General features: G+C 43.2%; 1 protein-coding gene across 2 annotated transcripts; it reads right to left on the minus strand.

Annotated features, from left to right (window-relative positions):
* Positions 1 to 1,020: 1,020 nt before the first annotated feature.
* gmip (GEM interacting protein) lies at positions 1,021 to 15,219 on the minus strand. Of its 2 annotated transcripts, XM_034539574.1 has the most exons (21): positions 14,980 to 15,219; positions 13,563 to 13,653; positions 13,096 to 13,186; positions 12,858 to 12,897; positions 10,658 to 10,783; positions 9,352 to 9,416; positions 9,083 to 9,190; positions 8,867 to 8,947; positions 8,480 to 8,641; positions 8,165 to 8,302; positions 7,464 to 7,654; positions 7,096 to 7,187; positions 6,941 to 7,003; positions 6,736 to 6,825; positions 6,503 to 6,645; positions 6,230 to 6,406; positions 5,981 to 6,118; positions 5,657 to 5,856; positions 5,240 to 5,564; positions 3,993 to 4,095; positions 1,021 to 2,505 (listed from the first exon to the last, which is right to left on the minus strand). In XM_034539574.1, exons 1-21 carry the CDS (start codon positions 15,020 to 15,022, stop codon positions 1,898 to 1,900), a joined length of 3,075 nt encoding a protein of 1,024 aa, XP_034395465.1. In that variant the 5' UTR covers positions 15,023 to 15,219; the 3' UTR covers positions 1,021 to 1,897. The 2 variants fall into 2 exon arrangements, with proteins under 2 accessions (XP_034395465.1, XP_034395466.1); XM_034539575.1 differs by lacking the exons at positions 13,563 to 13,653; positions 14,980 to 15,219 and having other exon boundaries at positions 10,658 to 10,778; positions 13,096 to 13,189.
* Positions 15,220 to 15,656: the final 437 nt, after the last annotated feature.

Consider the following 15,656-nt stretch of genomic DNA (forward strand, 5'->3'; position numbering starts at 1 on the left):
AAAGCCGTTGAAATGGCAGCACTACCTCGTGCTATGAAAAGAAAAGTGTTGGGAGTCTGTTTTGGTTCAACAACTGGCTGTGATTACGCCTAAAACAGCTGTAAACGAATGTCATAATTAAACATTATCCACGATAAGCATCCGACAATCTCAAAAGCTGAATCGCCATATGAAACCCAACCGGTAATACAATCGGTTTTCTTCTGTTTGTTTGGATTATCAAACCAAATCCTAGATCATAATTTATCAGATAACAAGGTCACTGTGACTTTCTTGTATTTAAAAAAAAATATATATATTATTTTTAAACACAAAATAATGTTGGATCTCCGCCAGCGTTGCTGTAGGAATAAGAGACAGACATCAATTCAAGCAGCAACAATATTTGGAAATCACAAGTCAGCCTTCGCTGACAACCTGTTCTCGAGTTACGGAATCCTACCTCGAGGTGAAACACACTCCTCCTGAAATCTCGGTTGGCAACATTAAAACCTGGAGAAACTTTCGGCCAGTGAATGGACAGACGCGGTCATAGATGGTTCACCTGTATCTCACAGTCCGGCGCGCACGTTTTCTACGGTAAAAATCCAAATACCATGATGACCCAAACTATTGTCTATTGTCTCTCTCGTTTTCTGCACCAGTCGTGTGCGCTCTGACTTGTTTTGTGCGTAAAAAGGCGCAGAGGGAGGAGGTGGACAGACAGGGAGGGAGGGAGGGAGAAGGTGCGCGAGATGATGAGGGGAAGATGAGCGATGATGCAGCCCATTGATAACTCAGACAAGGATGATCTTTTGCATTTTGTGTTCAAGTTTAGACGGAGACTTTTTAAAGGGCGCAGTAGATACCGAGAGAGACACTAATCTCTCTCTCTCTCTCTCTCTCTCTCTCTCTCTCTCTCTCTCTCCACATGGGAAACATGAATCTAATTGTGCCGCACACTGTTTCATGAGATGGTTAAACTGCCTGATTCTGGTGAAGTATTTTGGAAAGGACAAAGACAAATGAAGATGAGAACAGTCAGAGTCAACCATGTAATTCCATCGAGACATCGGAAAATGTTGCCTCACTTTTATGTGGCATTTTACTCAAAACTGAAACAGACCCATGGTTGAACAAAGCTGATATAGAAGGAGGAAAAGTGACATCTCAAAACATGCAATTAAAAATAAGCGGTTTATTGCCCTTCCTCTATTGTGTCTGGCAGGTTTTACACCCACGCTGGGAGGACACCGCCCCCCTGTGTCAAAACAGAAGAGGTGCATGAAACTAAGATGATATATCAAGCGTTAAGATGTCTTCACTGTGACTCCTTTCCCATCTGGAGCTTACACAAATTTAAAAAGCACAACAAATATATAAATTGTATCAACCATATCTCAATATTATCATCTTAAAAATACAACACTTGATGGTATTTGTATTTAGCGGCATTTCATTATTGGTTTTTTTCAGGACAAAAACAAGAACTTGATACTTATGTGCTATAGTTTTCATCACTTAACCTGCAACCTCAAACCACCTGGTTGTTACATTCAAATACAGCCATTAAAAAACTGAACCTGTCTCGTTTGGTCTGGATATTAGACAGTTGGAGGGTCAACAGATCAAACATCTTAAAGAGGATTAATAAGGCGGTGGCATCCAAGTAAGCATTAAGTCTGACGTTTTCAACTGTGTTTCCTTTATGATTGAGTTTCCTCAGTCATTCTTTATGAAGACAGTTACATTTTTTGTTTATATATACTTGTGTGTAAAATATGACAGCGTTTGAATAATATAAAATGGCATGAATCTTGATAGTGGTTCCATACAATAAAGGAGATATACATTATTGTGTATCTTCCAGCGTGTGTGAATGTATTTCACTGAACTGTCTCGAGATTTCTATCTTTCCTCAGACAAACAGCTGCTCGTCCTTCCCTGAGTGGCTCCGTCTCAGCTTCAGGCCATACAGGATCTTCTGTGCTGGTGAGGTCAGGTTGCGTTCAACAGGAAGTGTCTTTGATGATTGACTCTGTCTGTCGTTGGACAGAATCTGAGTAGCTTGACTCACAGATGCCACCTCCTGAGAAGACTCCCGTGTTGTACTGGATGATGTTGTGGTTGCAGCTGATGTAAATATTGAGTCCAGTCCCAGCATGTACTGGACGACCTCGCGGGGATTCAGTGGGACGTCCACTGTATTCTCTGCGGCAACGGTGGCCTGGTGGGTCTGAAGGGTGTTCTCAAAGCGGGCGCCTACGTTTGGGGAAAGTCTCTGTGTCCCTGGCTCTGGAGAAGAGCTGCGACTGCTGTCTGCACTCCCTGCACATCCTCTTGCTGGGGCTGCAGGCTGTCTGGCAGCGCAACCTGGTTTGGAGAGTCGGATTCCTGGGTTATGATGCCGGTAATACTTCACAGGCTGTCTGGTGAAGCGATAGTGTGGCTGTGTTCCCAAACCCGAGTCCGGTTCCCCCATCGGCTCACTCTGAGGATTGCTCGATGCCCCTCTCATAGCCAAGACTGAGGCAGAAGAGGGAGAGCAAGCATGTGATTCATAAAAATGTATACACAGCTTATTGATTAAGATAAACTTGGCTTTCCCAACATATTGTTTTCAGGCGGTTCAAACACAGAACCTTAACTTGGCAATATCTAGCAATACTTTGACTGACAACTTCAAGGGAAATTTCACCCTAAGATCAAAAACTCATTTATTTCCTCTTACCTGTAGTTGTAAGTATCAAAGTGTATTTTTATGGAATGTGTTGCCTGGTTTTGGAGATATCTGCCTTCTCTTGAATATAATGGGACAATATATCTGGACCGTGGTCTTGCCTAACACCTACTGCAACTATTATTATTATTAATTGCATTGCTATTACTATTGCCAATGCCATTACTGCTTTTGTTATCATTATTATTCTACTGTATCCACTGCTGCTGTTCATTTTGGTTGTCGTAACTTTTTCATCATGCCTACTACTCTCATTATATGAAGCCTTTCTGTTAATTGCATTAAATATGTTGTTAATTATGTACACATAACATATATTGTACTTATGTCCATCCACCTCCGTTGCTCTCCCGAAGATTTCTTCCTTTTTTTCTCCCCGCTAAAGTTTTTTTTCTTTTTTCTGCTCCGATGTCAGGGCCACAGAGGATGTTGTATGTAAACAGATTGTAAAGCCCTTTGAGGCAAATTTGTGATTCGGGGCTATACAAAATAATAAAATAATTTAATTGAATTGAATATGGCACTCGACTCATGGCGCTCAAAGCGAAAAAACAATATGTTCGATAAAAAACTCAACAGCATATGTCTCTTTCCAGAAATCATGACTCAAGATAATTCACACACTTCCTAAGACCTTGTGCAGTTTCATTTAGGAACTATGGTTCAAAGAAAATAGTCATGATTTCTAAGTTCAAAACTAATTATACTAGTCTACATTTGCGGTTGGTATATATTTAAGTGTTTTGATTGTGAACAGAAGCTTTAAAGCTGCTTGGTTTTGTGGCCACAAAGAAGAAAGCACCAAAGAGCGACAGTAAGCGCTAAGCAAGCAAAGACGTGAGAGAACCTCAGACCCAGAGAGGTAATCTGCCTCCCCCAGTTTTACAGATCACTAAATCAGTGAAATAAAAATAGAAAGGAGTCTTATTTCTATAAATAACTTGAGGAAATATATAAAGTGAGAAATAAATTGAACAGCACGCCCTTGAGGCTCTCACTTTATCTGTTGCTTAGGAAGATACTGAGTAACCGTAAGCTAAAACAAATCACCTGTTAGTGAGAAGTAAAGTAAACAACAAGATCTCCAGATGGATTAATTAAAAAAAGGCCTCAAGCAGCAAACATACAAGACGACACGATGATCTATAACTCACTATACCAACAACCAACACCTACAAACTACATAACACCAACGCCATGAATTAAATGACGTCATTATCTTGTTCACCTGTTCTTGTCAGGCATAGCTGCTTTATTACTACGTCACGCCTACCTGCTCTCTCATTGGCTTCAGGGCTGAGCTGGTCCACCGCCTCATTGGATGAAGACTTGTCAGATATATAACCCTCGCTTGACTCTCTCTTGATTGTTCGACTCTGTTGGAATGACACAAGTTGAATGGTGGATTTCTACAAGTGTTTACAGACCACGTCTACACTTGAAATACTGCAGCATTGCAGTGTGTGATCATGATTCTGACTGGGAAAGGCCCATCATTAGGAATCATTTTAAAAAAAAGTTAAATTATGAGATTAGGTAGCCCCTATCTTCCACCTTTTTACAGATCATGTTATGGTTGTGTCTCTAATCCACTTGATAAATGTCCACAGCTGGATAAACTATTGTTGTTGTTGTTGTTTCTAAGCAATAGAAGTGAAATGTCCACATAGCGGGAGACCAGAGAGCAGGAGAAATGCAGTACCAGCAGCAGTACCACCACCAGTACCAGCAGCAGTACCACCACCAGTATCAGCAGCAGTACGACCACCAGTACCAGCAGCAGTACCACCCCCAGTACCAGCAGCAGTACCACCACCAGTACCAGCAGCAGTACCACCCCCAGTACCAGCAGCAGCATCAGCAGTACCAGCAGCAGTACCACCCCCAGTACCAGCAGCAGTACCACCACCAGTACCAGCAGCAGTACCACCCCCAGTACCAGCAGCAGTACCACCACCAGTACCAGCAGCAGCATCAGCAGTACCAGCAGCAGTACCACCCCCAGTACCAGCAGCAGTACCACCACCAGTACCAGCAGCAGTACCACCCCCAGTACCAGCAGCAGTACCACCACCAGTACCAGCAGCAGCATCAGCAGTACCAGCAGCAGTACCACCACCAGTACCAGCAGCAGTACCACCCCCAGTACCAGCAGCAGCATCAGCAGTACCAGCAGCAGTACCACCCCCAGTATCAGCAGCAGTACCACCACCAGTACCAGCAGCAGTACCACCCCCAGTACCAGCAGCAGTACCACCACCAGTACCAGCAGCAGCAGCATCAGCAGCAGCATCAGCAGCGTGCTAATCCTGACAGAGTGAATATGAGGTTAAGGTGCCAGGTGCTAAGTAAATTAATCAGAAAAAGTAGCTCAGGCACAAACTCACTCTAACCTATGTGAATGCCAAGCAACTGCCTTTGATCCTTTATGAACTGTAGTAGCAGTTAAATGTTACTATTAAATTATGTTTCACTTTGGAGGCCAATACAAATGTTTTGTCATTGCAGTACTTAGCCTACTTCAAGTGAGTGCGGCCGCTCTCTGGAGGAGGTTTCATGTTCCGAGCTGGTGTAAACTTCCCCATCAAGGGCACAGGAAGCTCTGGGTGGGGTGTCTGGGAGAGGTGCAGTGGGGGCCGGGGGAGGAGGCGTACTGGGTCGCCGATGAACGCCGAAAACCTTGTCACGGTGTGTGATGAGGAACTCAACAAGTACAGCTTGATAACTGGTTTCCAGCAGGGCAATCATTGACATGTCCGTAGACACAAGAGGGCGCAATAGTGTCGGCCCAAACATGATACCCAAATTGCTCGCCGACATCTTGTTCTCGTAGTTCTCTGAAACTCTGCGAAGAAAGAGAGCAGCAGACGCATTCAAGAATCATGACAATTCTCGATGAATCTACTGGGAGGCCCTGTAACCCTGCTGCATGCTCACTTTTGCAGGTGAGACACCATGTGCTGCAGGGTGCTGTAGCAATATGGAGGGAGTTTCTGTAGTAGCTTTTGCAGGCTGAGCATGATGGCCGTTGTCTCGTTAGTGTCTGGTGCCGGCTCCTTTTCATTCAGGTGCTGAATGGTCTTTCCCACCGTGATGAAATTATTGTACAGGTCAAAGGTTAGTAAGGGCTCTGGGAGCTGGAAGGAAGTGAGGAATGGAAAGGTTACTCACTGAGAGCAGAGAGCACAGCTATGACACTTAACATCTCTTACAATCAGCCTCATTCATTCAGTGACGTTCACTTGGCAATGACTCCTGTACCTCCTTGAAGAAGTGCTTAAGGATTGAGGTGATGTCATGGGGGGAATGTTCAGAGAGGTCCACTTGCTCCTTTTGCATCTCAAAGGTCTGACAGAGCTTCTGGATGCGGGGCTTGGACCCACTCACGCGATACACCCCCTCAGAGAAAAACAAAAGAAGAACATTGTTAAAAAACAAAACAAAAAAACAGCACCTAACACTTAATTGTCTTTTTTTCTACATTGCGGGCATCGTGATGGTAAATAATACCTGGACCGAGAGAGCTCGGCTCTCAATCTCAGACGTGCAGAGCAGCACCACAAAGGGCACACCGTCTGGCCTGTCACCTGACAGCAGAGAGAGGTCCACCCCGAACACAGTCCCCTTCCTGTGCTCGCACTCTAGCTGACACACCTCCATGCACTTTCTGTGCAAAGCCAGGCCGCACTAAAGGTGGGACGGGAACAGGACAGAGGACATTAACAATCTTGCTCACAACCATTTACATTCTGGCCGTGACTGTAAACATCTCATATTTCATACCTCCTCACAGTCAACCCCATTGACAACAATGTAGTTTTCACACTGCTTGCATTTGACCATCTTGCTCTTCATCTTCCTGAGTCGGTGTGTAAGCGCAGCTCGTGAAAGTGTGCGCACTTTGACCGGCTGACCATCAAAGTATTCTGTAGGTAAAGGGAGAGGATATAATGATGTAGTTCATCTCCCATGGCCTGGCTTGGGGATAGAGAGGTATGAAAAGGGGAATAACAAACCGGATTCTGACGCCATATCCCGTTCGTCCATGTCGTCTGATGATATTGTCAAAGTGGGTGCGGTTTTAGGGATCCTCCTATTAGTGTGAGCTTTAAATATGCATTCCCGTAGAACAGAGACACATAGAGGGGAATTATACATATAATTGAAATATTTTATTATGCATGTGAAAGTGAAGTTACAGAAATGCAGGGTTGTGCTTACCAGGGCTGGACAGAGATTCCAAACTGCCTCCAAAACTCTCACTGTCACTGTGCCCTGTTCTTCCTTAAGTGCACAAAAAAAACACAAAAGAAAAGAAAATTGAAATTAAAGCGCATCATTTATTTAATTATGGTTTAATCATGGGGATTCCTTACTGCCATCGCTGTGTCGTCTGGAAGGGCTATCGTCTGTCATAGGTGAAGAGTCCTGCAGGGAGCTGAGAGGGTAGCTGGTTTTTCGCTTGTTCCTTACAAATAAAAATAATTGCGACAATCATTTGAATGAATAAAGTGTAGAAAGTAGATGTGAAGCTATTCTTTGAAATGTATGAACTATCTAATTAAGAGTTGAGCACTCAGAAACATCAACAGTGTCTTAATTCTTTTCATAAATGATTGCCTTCTTGTTTTGACTTGATAATAAGTTTAATTTCAGGCCTTGAACACATACATTATGCTTCTATTTAAACGCTACATCGAGCTAAAAACGACAGCAGAGACAGTCATAGGTAAGCTTGGCATACCCTTTGCACTGAGGAGCATACTCCTGGAAGGTAAAGACCTGGAGAGGTTGTTCGGGGCGACGCTTGCTGAGGATGTAGAGCAGGTAGGGCTCGCCAGGCTCCAGGGACCTGCATGTCAACTCCAGGTTGTGATAGCCGAGGGGGACGGGCTCGGTCTGCTGCCGCTGGTAGTAAAACATGTTGACTGTGGCCTGGTGCAGAGAGGAGACTCATTGATCAACAAACAGCTGCACACGTGTAATAAATGATGTCAGAGTACCGTAGCTTTGTGTATTGATCTCCTTTCAAATCTTCATCATTGCTAGAAGTGTGTTAACCTCAGACATGTTTTTAATGTACTAAAACATGTCTGATGTGTGGAAATTCAATGACAAACAATAAAGCACTGCTTGAGTAGATACATTTCAACCAAATGAATGCACTTATTGGTGCAGAAGTGGGGGTGGAGATAAATACGCAAATATGTGTCATTTTATACAAGTATTTCGAGTTAATGCTGCTATACATGTTTACATGGTGGCCCAAGTCATTACTGTTTACTTTGTGACTAAAATAAATGCATGACATTACAACTGCGTGTTCTACTTTTGTGCCATAACCACATTTAACCGCTTATACTTATAACCGGCTGCAGTCAATATCGAATCTAGAAACAAGCTGACAGGAAGACGGATGCTTAGTTTCCTCGATGTTATACCAACCTCCCTGAGCACAGTGTCTCCCTGAAGGATGAGCTTGCGAATGTGGGAAATAATTCTCTCTTTGACCTTTACTAACTCATCCTGGCGGATCTTGGCATCAGTCACGCAATGTCTGTACAGAAGCTCTGCCTCCATCACCTGGAGGAGACAGAGAGAAGATCTGATATTTGCTAAATTACCACAAATCGACATCATGCTTCTGCAATTGGATTGCTAAACGTCATAAACACACTATGAGCAAAATTCTATTATCCAGTATTATATCTGTAGTAAAAATGAACATATATTAATGTAGTGCATTAAGGAGACATTCACCTTAGTTGTGGCTTCATCCTTGGACTTCCGCCTCTTATCCAGTGTTTTGATTCCAGCTGTGTCGTCTACAGCTTTAGCAGAAACAGCTTTAGCCTTTTCTAGCTCATCACAGCGCTGGAAGTACTGCTGACGAGCCTTTTTAAAAGCCGCCACTGCTTCGTTCTGAACAACACGCGAGGGGAACACACAGAGTCTAATATTTTTTAAGCAGAAATCAAGAATGTCACAATAGGCTGATACACTTCTCCCAGAGGGAAATGTGTGCGCTTCAGATTCTGGTTCAGGCATCCAGGCTGTTGGAATGTCTTGAAGTTGAGTAAATTAGTTTTGACAGTGTAATAAACCGAGCACAACTTCAGCCAGAAACAAGATTCCTAATTCACTTACCATCCTCCTTCGTTCTCTTGCCCACTGCTCCTTAAACTCTCTGCGCCACTTGTCGATCTCATTCTTCTTGGCAGCCAAGGCCTTTGGGAAAGAGATACTGAATTAAACACAAAGTCATGGCTACATACCCGCCTCGAAAAAAAGACTTTACTCAACCTCAAACTTGTTGTACGTGTGTGTGTGTGTGTGCGTGTGTGTGTGTGTGGACTTCCATACTTGGTGACAGCGGTTTTGTAGCAGTTCTGACGTCTTTCTAGAAGTGAGACTGTTCTTGATGTCTTGCTCTAGCGCCATTGTGTAGATGTACTGCAGGGGCATCATCTCCTTCAAAGGCAAGGACAACTTTAGACAGCTTTCCTATAGTAAATATAGCTAAGACAGTTAACATGTTACAAATAGGAATACATGTCAATAGAACTCGGTAACACATTGTGATCACCACTAAAGCATTTGCTCTGGCACACATTCAATAAACACAGCTGTACCTGCTGCCCCACATTGACTTTTGCTCCTTCAGCAGTCTTGATTACATTTTTGGCAAACTCTTGTTCTGTCAAAAAAAAAAGAAAAAAAGAAGCTTTGATCAGCTTATATTACTCACAATATACAGTACAACAAGACAAGACAAGTAGAATTGTACAGTGGACTGAAAAAAAGATGATGTGCTACCGCTACGATGTGTGAAGCTCCATTTTGGACCAGCTCAGTGATATGACTCTCTGTGTCTCTTCAGATAGCCCTGACATTTACTAAAAGCTCATCAAACCGCCTCATCAGATCAGCTTCGGTCTCTTTTGATACTAGCAAGAACTACAAAAAGGAAAATAGTTTTCAATCTTTACGTCTGGATGTGTGAAATGGTCTGTAGATAACCCTTAGTGCTCTGAAACCTGGTCATACCCTGAATCTAGCAGATCTCTGACGACGGTGATCTGGCTGCTTCCATGTTTTAAAATGGACACCATACTGTTGCTCTAATATGTGTAATCCACAGTGCTTTGGGCTGAGCTCCACTCAGCGCTCCACTCATCTGTTGCTATTGCCTAACAAGGTGCTCACACAGCTGAGCAGGACTCCTGTTTTGTTTGATGCCAATCGACTTTCACGCTAAGCATCTCAGTGTGGACACTGGGCACCTGGGCAGGCTGATACGAGGATAATCAGTGTCTATCGACTCCAAATGCACCCCGTCTCCTTTATTAACCTGCCCTGCCCTGTTAATCTGCCCTCTAATCCTTTCTCTCTCTCTCTCTGTGTACTGTGTGTCGTTTACAGAGGTTACTGCACCACCCGTAGAGTGGGAAATAATAAGACAGAGCATGTTGTTGCAGGTTACAACATGGTGTTTTACCTCACAAATCAACCCTCTCACAAGTATAAAGTATTGGTTGTATTTTTTGATGGAAAATATCAAGCAAGGCGCTGCTTTCCTGAGGCTTGTCTATATATGTCTATATATATCAGACTTTTCTAGGAATACGTGGGTGTCATGTTGCTGGTGCTATTTATAGTTCCAAATTGAATCAATACACAACAGCCCTTACTCTATAGGAAATCATTTTAAAAAGTAGCAGGTACTACAAAAGGATAAAAAGCCAACTTAAAACAAATAAATGATACAGTTCTTTAACAAGTGACCGCATAGTGCAATTTGTTTTTGTGTGCCGTTTATATTCAAATGCATTAACGTGATAGGCACAGATGCTTAGATAGAGTTACGGCAGATATGTTATCACAATCATTTGAATGTCACGCTACCGTTTCCTTTTCTCAGCAGCATTGTGCACTCACCCAAGCTGATTCTCTTCTCCATCCAGGCCAGGAGGTCTTTGGCGTAGCGGCACCACATCTTTGTGTACTGCAGCGCCGTCTCCACTCCATCATCACACCGACAAAGGGCCAGGTCTGCTTCCTGGGCTGAGAGGGAGTACATCAGCATCACTTGGAGCTGGACCCAGGGCTCACTTCAGTGTCCATTGGGTTACACCCCCACCGCTTGTCACTCCTGGAGGACTCAAACAGCCCCCGGCCTCGAAGAAACACCTGTCTACTCTAAGGTGGAACTCCCCAGGCTTCAATAAAAAAAAGATTATTTAAAAAAAAAAAAAAAGAAGCAAAATGGCACTTAAAAAAAAAACCACACAGGAAACATTGACTGCATATGGCAGATCATATAGCTGCATCATCAGAATACAGGTCCTGTGGTTTCCAGTAGGTTTCAGCACATTAACTGTATCTCTTGGATGAAAGCACAATGGATGTATATTGTTCTCGTTAATCAAGCTCGAGTCGAGCAGTAGACACACACGGGATGTGACCTGAGAGAGGTCTCTGAACACCAAGATGAATGACTTCCCTCCTCTCCCTCCCTCTTCCTCTCTGTGCCTGGCCCCTCCCTCTCACACCTGTTCCCCTCTAGCCAGGCTACAAAGAGACAAGCCGAGCGGTGAGCAGAGTCACCAACAGCCCTCCAGTACCAGCCCACAGTATCACTGTCATGTCAAAGCTCGACTGTGGTCAGGGAGCTCAGGGCGTTGATATGACAACCACTGTGGTTCTTCCTCCCCGTATGCGTGACAGTCACATGCTCTCTCGCCCGTCACAACTTTCTCTTTTCCTTTTTTTCTCTCTGTGTTTCACTTCAAAACATTTCCAAATAAATGTCCAAATCTATTAGAAGAAATCTTGATTTTTTTTCTCCTTGAGCCAAAGGTCAGAGCAACAGACGCACTTCAGGAACATCTTCTGACGGTCCACGTTGCTATATGTTTTTAGCTGAGCGAGCAAGCGTGGCCAGAAAGAATGCAACGACTTCTCTCTCAAGTTCCTCACTCTGTCGTGCAGCTTATATTCTGGTCAGCTCTTTTGCACGGATGCCAAAATGCACAACATCCAAGCAGGGTCATCTTTTCTTCCCTATTTTCAAGCAAAATGTAGAAGAAAGAACCTGCAATTCCAGAAGAAAGGTGGATTTGCAGGCAGATTGTGCGCCAAGGTTGACCTCTCTTAGCCTTTCCCTCTCTGTGTTTTGTTTCAGAAAGAGCTCAGATGACTTCTAGAAATCGGCCCCCGAGCAGATTCTTTGCTGCCTCATGGCTATGGCCTCCTTCGGATTGGGGATTATCCTCGTCAGGTCCAGATTTCAGAGTGACAGGCTTTAGAGGAGCATCGAGTGAGGTTTACCTCCTAGTGTGTGACAGAGTGCGGGGGGGGGGGGGGGGGGGGGTCCAATCCCAACCAATGGAAACAAATGGTACCAGATTGCTAAAGAGCGTGTTCCAGTAATGTACTTAGTGAGCATTGATCATCGTCTGATTTAATTATGAGAAATGTACCCATACACACAAATGACCTGGTATTATTGTAGATTGATAGCAGGAATTACATTGAACAGGATACGGCATTAGTGACAGCGTTCAACAGGGTGAGACAGGTTTGAACATGAAGCCAAAAATGTTTCTTTTTTTTTCATGTCCACTGCGCTTTAAACACCATCTGTCTCGATAATTCCTAATCTGTTACTTTGTGCTGCGGCCTGGAGTTGGAGTCAAACTAAGGTTGGAGTACAAGGCAGTTACAGTCTCGCCCGTTTCTCTGCCTCCCCTGTTTTAACTGCAATAGCCTGCTTAACACCTCCTTCTTTAGGTAGACCCCTCTGTCTTCTGCTCATGTCGGAGGTACAAAAACTGAGAGCAGCTGCCTCCTGCTTTAATCCCGTCCCTTTATCCTAATCTTGTTACAGCAGGGGGAATAACATCTCGTTGCTAATTTCACTAAAGTAAAGATTGATGAACAAATTCTATTAAACGTCACAACTGACATCGTCACTCGTGATCTGCTCTTGAGATAAGCTGGTAATCAAACCAGTGCCCAAACCACAACAATATAACTCTCTAAGTCACAGACTGATAACGTTCTAGTGGAGATGGGGACTCCAAGTGAACAGAGCTTTACAGTTTATCTCCACACTGTCTCCACACACACATCCTACCTGGTTGGTTTCCATCTGCGTCATCGGCCTCGGCACGACTCTGTTGACCAAAAAGTAATTTCACAGAGACTTTTACTCTTTTAAGGCATCGCTGATCCCCCGTTCCAGACACATCTACATCATTCGGTGAGTGGTTAGCTTAACAAACAATGTTTCTGGTGTCAGTGAGATCAGTAATTTCAACGAGAAAAACAATACAATTATTTCTTGTATTCATTTTTGAGTATTGATTCCTTACAGACACTTCCTGTTCCTCTGTGAGATCTCCGCTTCCTGTAGAGACGGACTCTACGATGGATGGTGAGTCGATGTCTGCTAGCAGATCTTCACTGAATATAAAAACATACACAAATACACAAATAGCAATACCTAAAAAAGGCTCAGGGCTTGTTGAGGAACATACTGCATGTAAACACTTACTGCCAGACACATAATTGCCTTAAGGTACCTTTATTAACACACGTTTGCCAATTTACTTTCCCTGTTCTTCTACTTTAATAGCCAATGCCACTTCACAGCAATGGTGATGAGGTTTGGGCGGATGTGTAGATAAACGTGACACGATGAAGAACGCGTTGCCAGTCCACGCGATACTAATCGTGGCTTTGATTTGACGAATGGATCTGTACAGTTTCATGCTGTACGGTTTCCCTATAGCATCTACGAACGGTAGCACCGTTTCAGTTGCAAATGTATAATACTTACGAAGAAATTAATGATAAATCCAGATTATCAAAGTCTCGGAAGATTTCACTGTATCGCTTGGTTTCAGATTTAGGATGCACCTTCTTCACATCTGAAATGAGAAATTTGAAGAAAGAAAAAAAGAAGCTTAGATGCATGAATTATGTCATACATAACGTCATTGTGGATTTGAGATCCTGAAATGTGATCCTCGACCATCAAACACGGGCTACACAGACCGTACGACACAATCTCGTAACACAACGCACATATTCTCTTTCTATAAACAGAAGTGTGAGAATTGTTAAGGCCAAACAAGAGAAGAAATAAAAGCAGCATTAAGTTCTGCGTATGCGAACAGACTGCAGATCCCCAAATGATGTTTTCTTTCTTTTACAATGCCCCGAAAACAAACAGATAGGTTGGAGTGAAGAATAAGCCGCGTATTGAGGTCGACATTATTTGAACTCTGCACTACTACATAGCTGCTCAACATAAAGCATCAACTAAACATCTCATGTACAACATAACAATATGCAATACACTATAAGGTAATCAGACCTGAAGTTATATCTAGGAGCATTTCCTTTACATTTCTGCTCTCGGACTGAATGCAAACTAAAATATAATGTGGAACAACATGGTGATAATGAAGCCTCAAACTTTTGGACTCCCATTATGTAACTGACGTTTCTGACGAGGATTTAACACCAAATGAGAAAAAGCAGTCTCTCTCTCTCTGACACGTCTCCATTTTGCTAACCACATCCTGCTTGCAATTCGTGTCACGTCCCATAATGAACATAGAGTCCTTGTTTTTCACACCAGCAATGTTTCAGTATTAAAATCGACAACGTCAAATTCTTCTCAATCAGAGAAAAAAAACTCTTGAATGTTTTCGTTTGCTGCAATATATGTTTTACATTCGCGAATTTAAGTTGCATTGTGAAAAGTATCCTGGTGTTTCTAGGAACTTACGAGCGTAATGCAAAATGTTGACGTTTGAAGTCGAAAAAAAAACCCTCGCACCAGTTGCAATTAATGTTCCATTCTGGGCTTGTTGCAAAGATTAAAGACAGTCGTATCTTGTTAAATACAAATACAGAAGTCACACAAAAAAAAAAGACAGAACAAGAAATGTGTCAAAACAGTGAGAGAGTTCAGGAAGTTCCCCAAATACTCCTTAGACTAGGAGGATGCTCCCCAGCATTAGCAAAAGAATATCCAGGCACATTGTGCATACACCCACATGCAATACCTCCGCCATAATGGCACAACAGCAATGTCAGCCAATATCAAGTCAGCACACGGCAAAAAAAAAGAATATTCATCTTTTAAACATTTTTTTTATAAGGTACATATAGGATGATGAATAAGGTATCCTGTGTAAGGCAACTCTTCCTCAGCAAAAACAAAGAATCACATTCTTTGTACTCACCTGGGACTTGAGAGAAATCCTTATTTTCCACTTGATCTTCCATTTCTACACTATCACCACCGGAGATGGACCCTACACCAACACCACTCACACATCATCTGCCCTCAAGGTTCAGTTGAGGGGGGGTTGCAGGACCGGAAATCTGCACACGCCGACACACACAAATCACGAGCAGGCAGCTCTGAGCGTTCTGCCGTTTGTGCTCACAGAGTGATCGTCCTCTGGAGGTTGGCCAATCTGTTCACCACCATGGGAAGAGGAAGTGTATCTTGCTGTCACTCTAGGCCCCACCTACGCCGTCACACCACACATGCTGAGAAGGTGCCACTAGGTCGTGTCATTTAAAAAAAATGAAAAAGATATGGCCTTAGCGGAAGTTGAAGTGCAAACGGGTTGGATATCATGCATGTATTAACATATTACAAATACGTGACATTCATAACAGACGTTTCATCTTGATATTGGCATGTATTGGTGTAACAAAACAGATGATATGTCATTTGTACTACATCAATAAAAGTTCTTACAATTGAATGGTTCTGTGTGGTTCTGGGTCGTTTGTTGTTTGTTGTTGCCTCAGTAAAACGATGACATCTTGAGGGTTAACAAAGTGAGAGCAAACTCAGGACACACACTAATTAATTATGTATAAATGCACTATAACATCTCACCGCCTT

The sequence above is a fragment of the Cyclopterus lumpus genome, chromosome 8, assembly GCF_009769545.1.
Source record: "Cyclopterus lumpus isolate fCycLum1 chromosome 8, fCycLum1.pri, whole genome shotgun sequence".
In the NCBI taxonomy this organism is placed as follows: Eukaryota; Metazoa; Chordata; class Actinopteri; order Perciformes; family Cyclopteridae; genus Cyclopterus; species Cyclopterus lumpus.

What these genes read in the sequence shown, in the direction of transcription:
- gmip (XM_034539574.1), bottom strand. Translation starts at nt 15,022, where the DNA reads ATGGAAGATCAAGTGGAAAATAAGGATTTCTCTCAAGTCCCAG. An exon ending in CAGACGACACAGCGATGGCA is followed by an intron (nt 7,004 to 7,095) that starts GTAAGGAATCCC and finishes TGTGCACTTAAG; the next exon opens with GAAGAACAGGGCACAGTGAC. An exon ending in ATGGGGTTGACTGTGAGGAG is followed by an intron (nt 6,407 to 6,502) that starts GTATGAAATATG and finishes TCCCACCTTTAG; the next exon opens with TGCGGCCTGGCTTTGCACAG.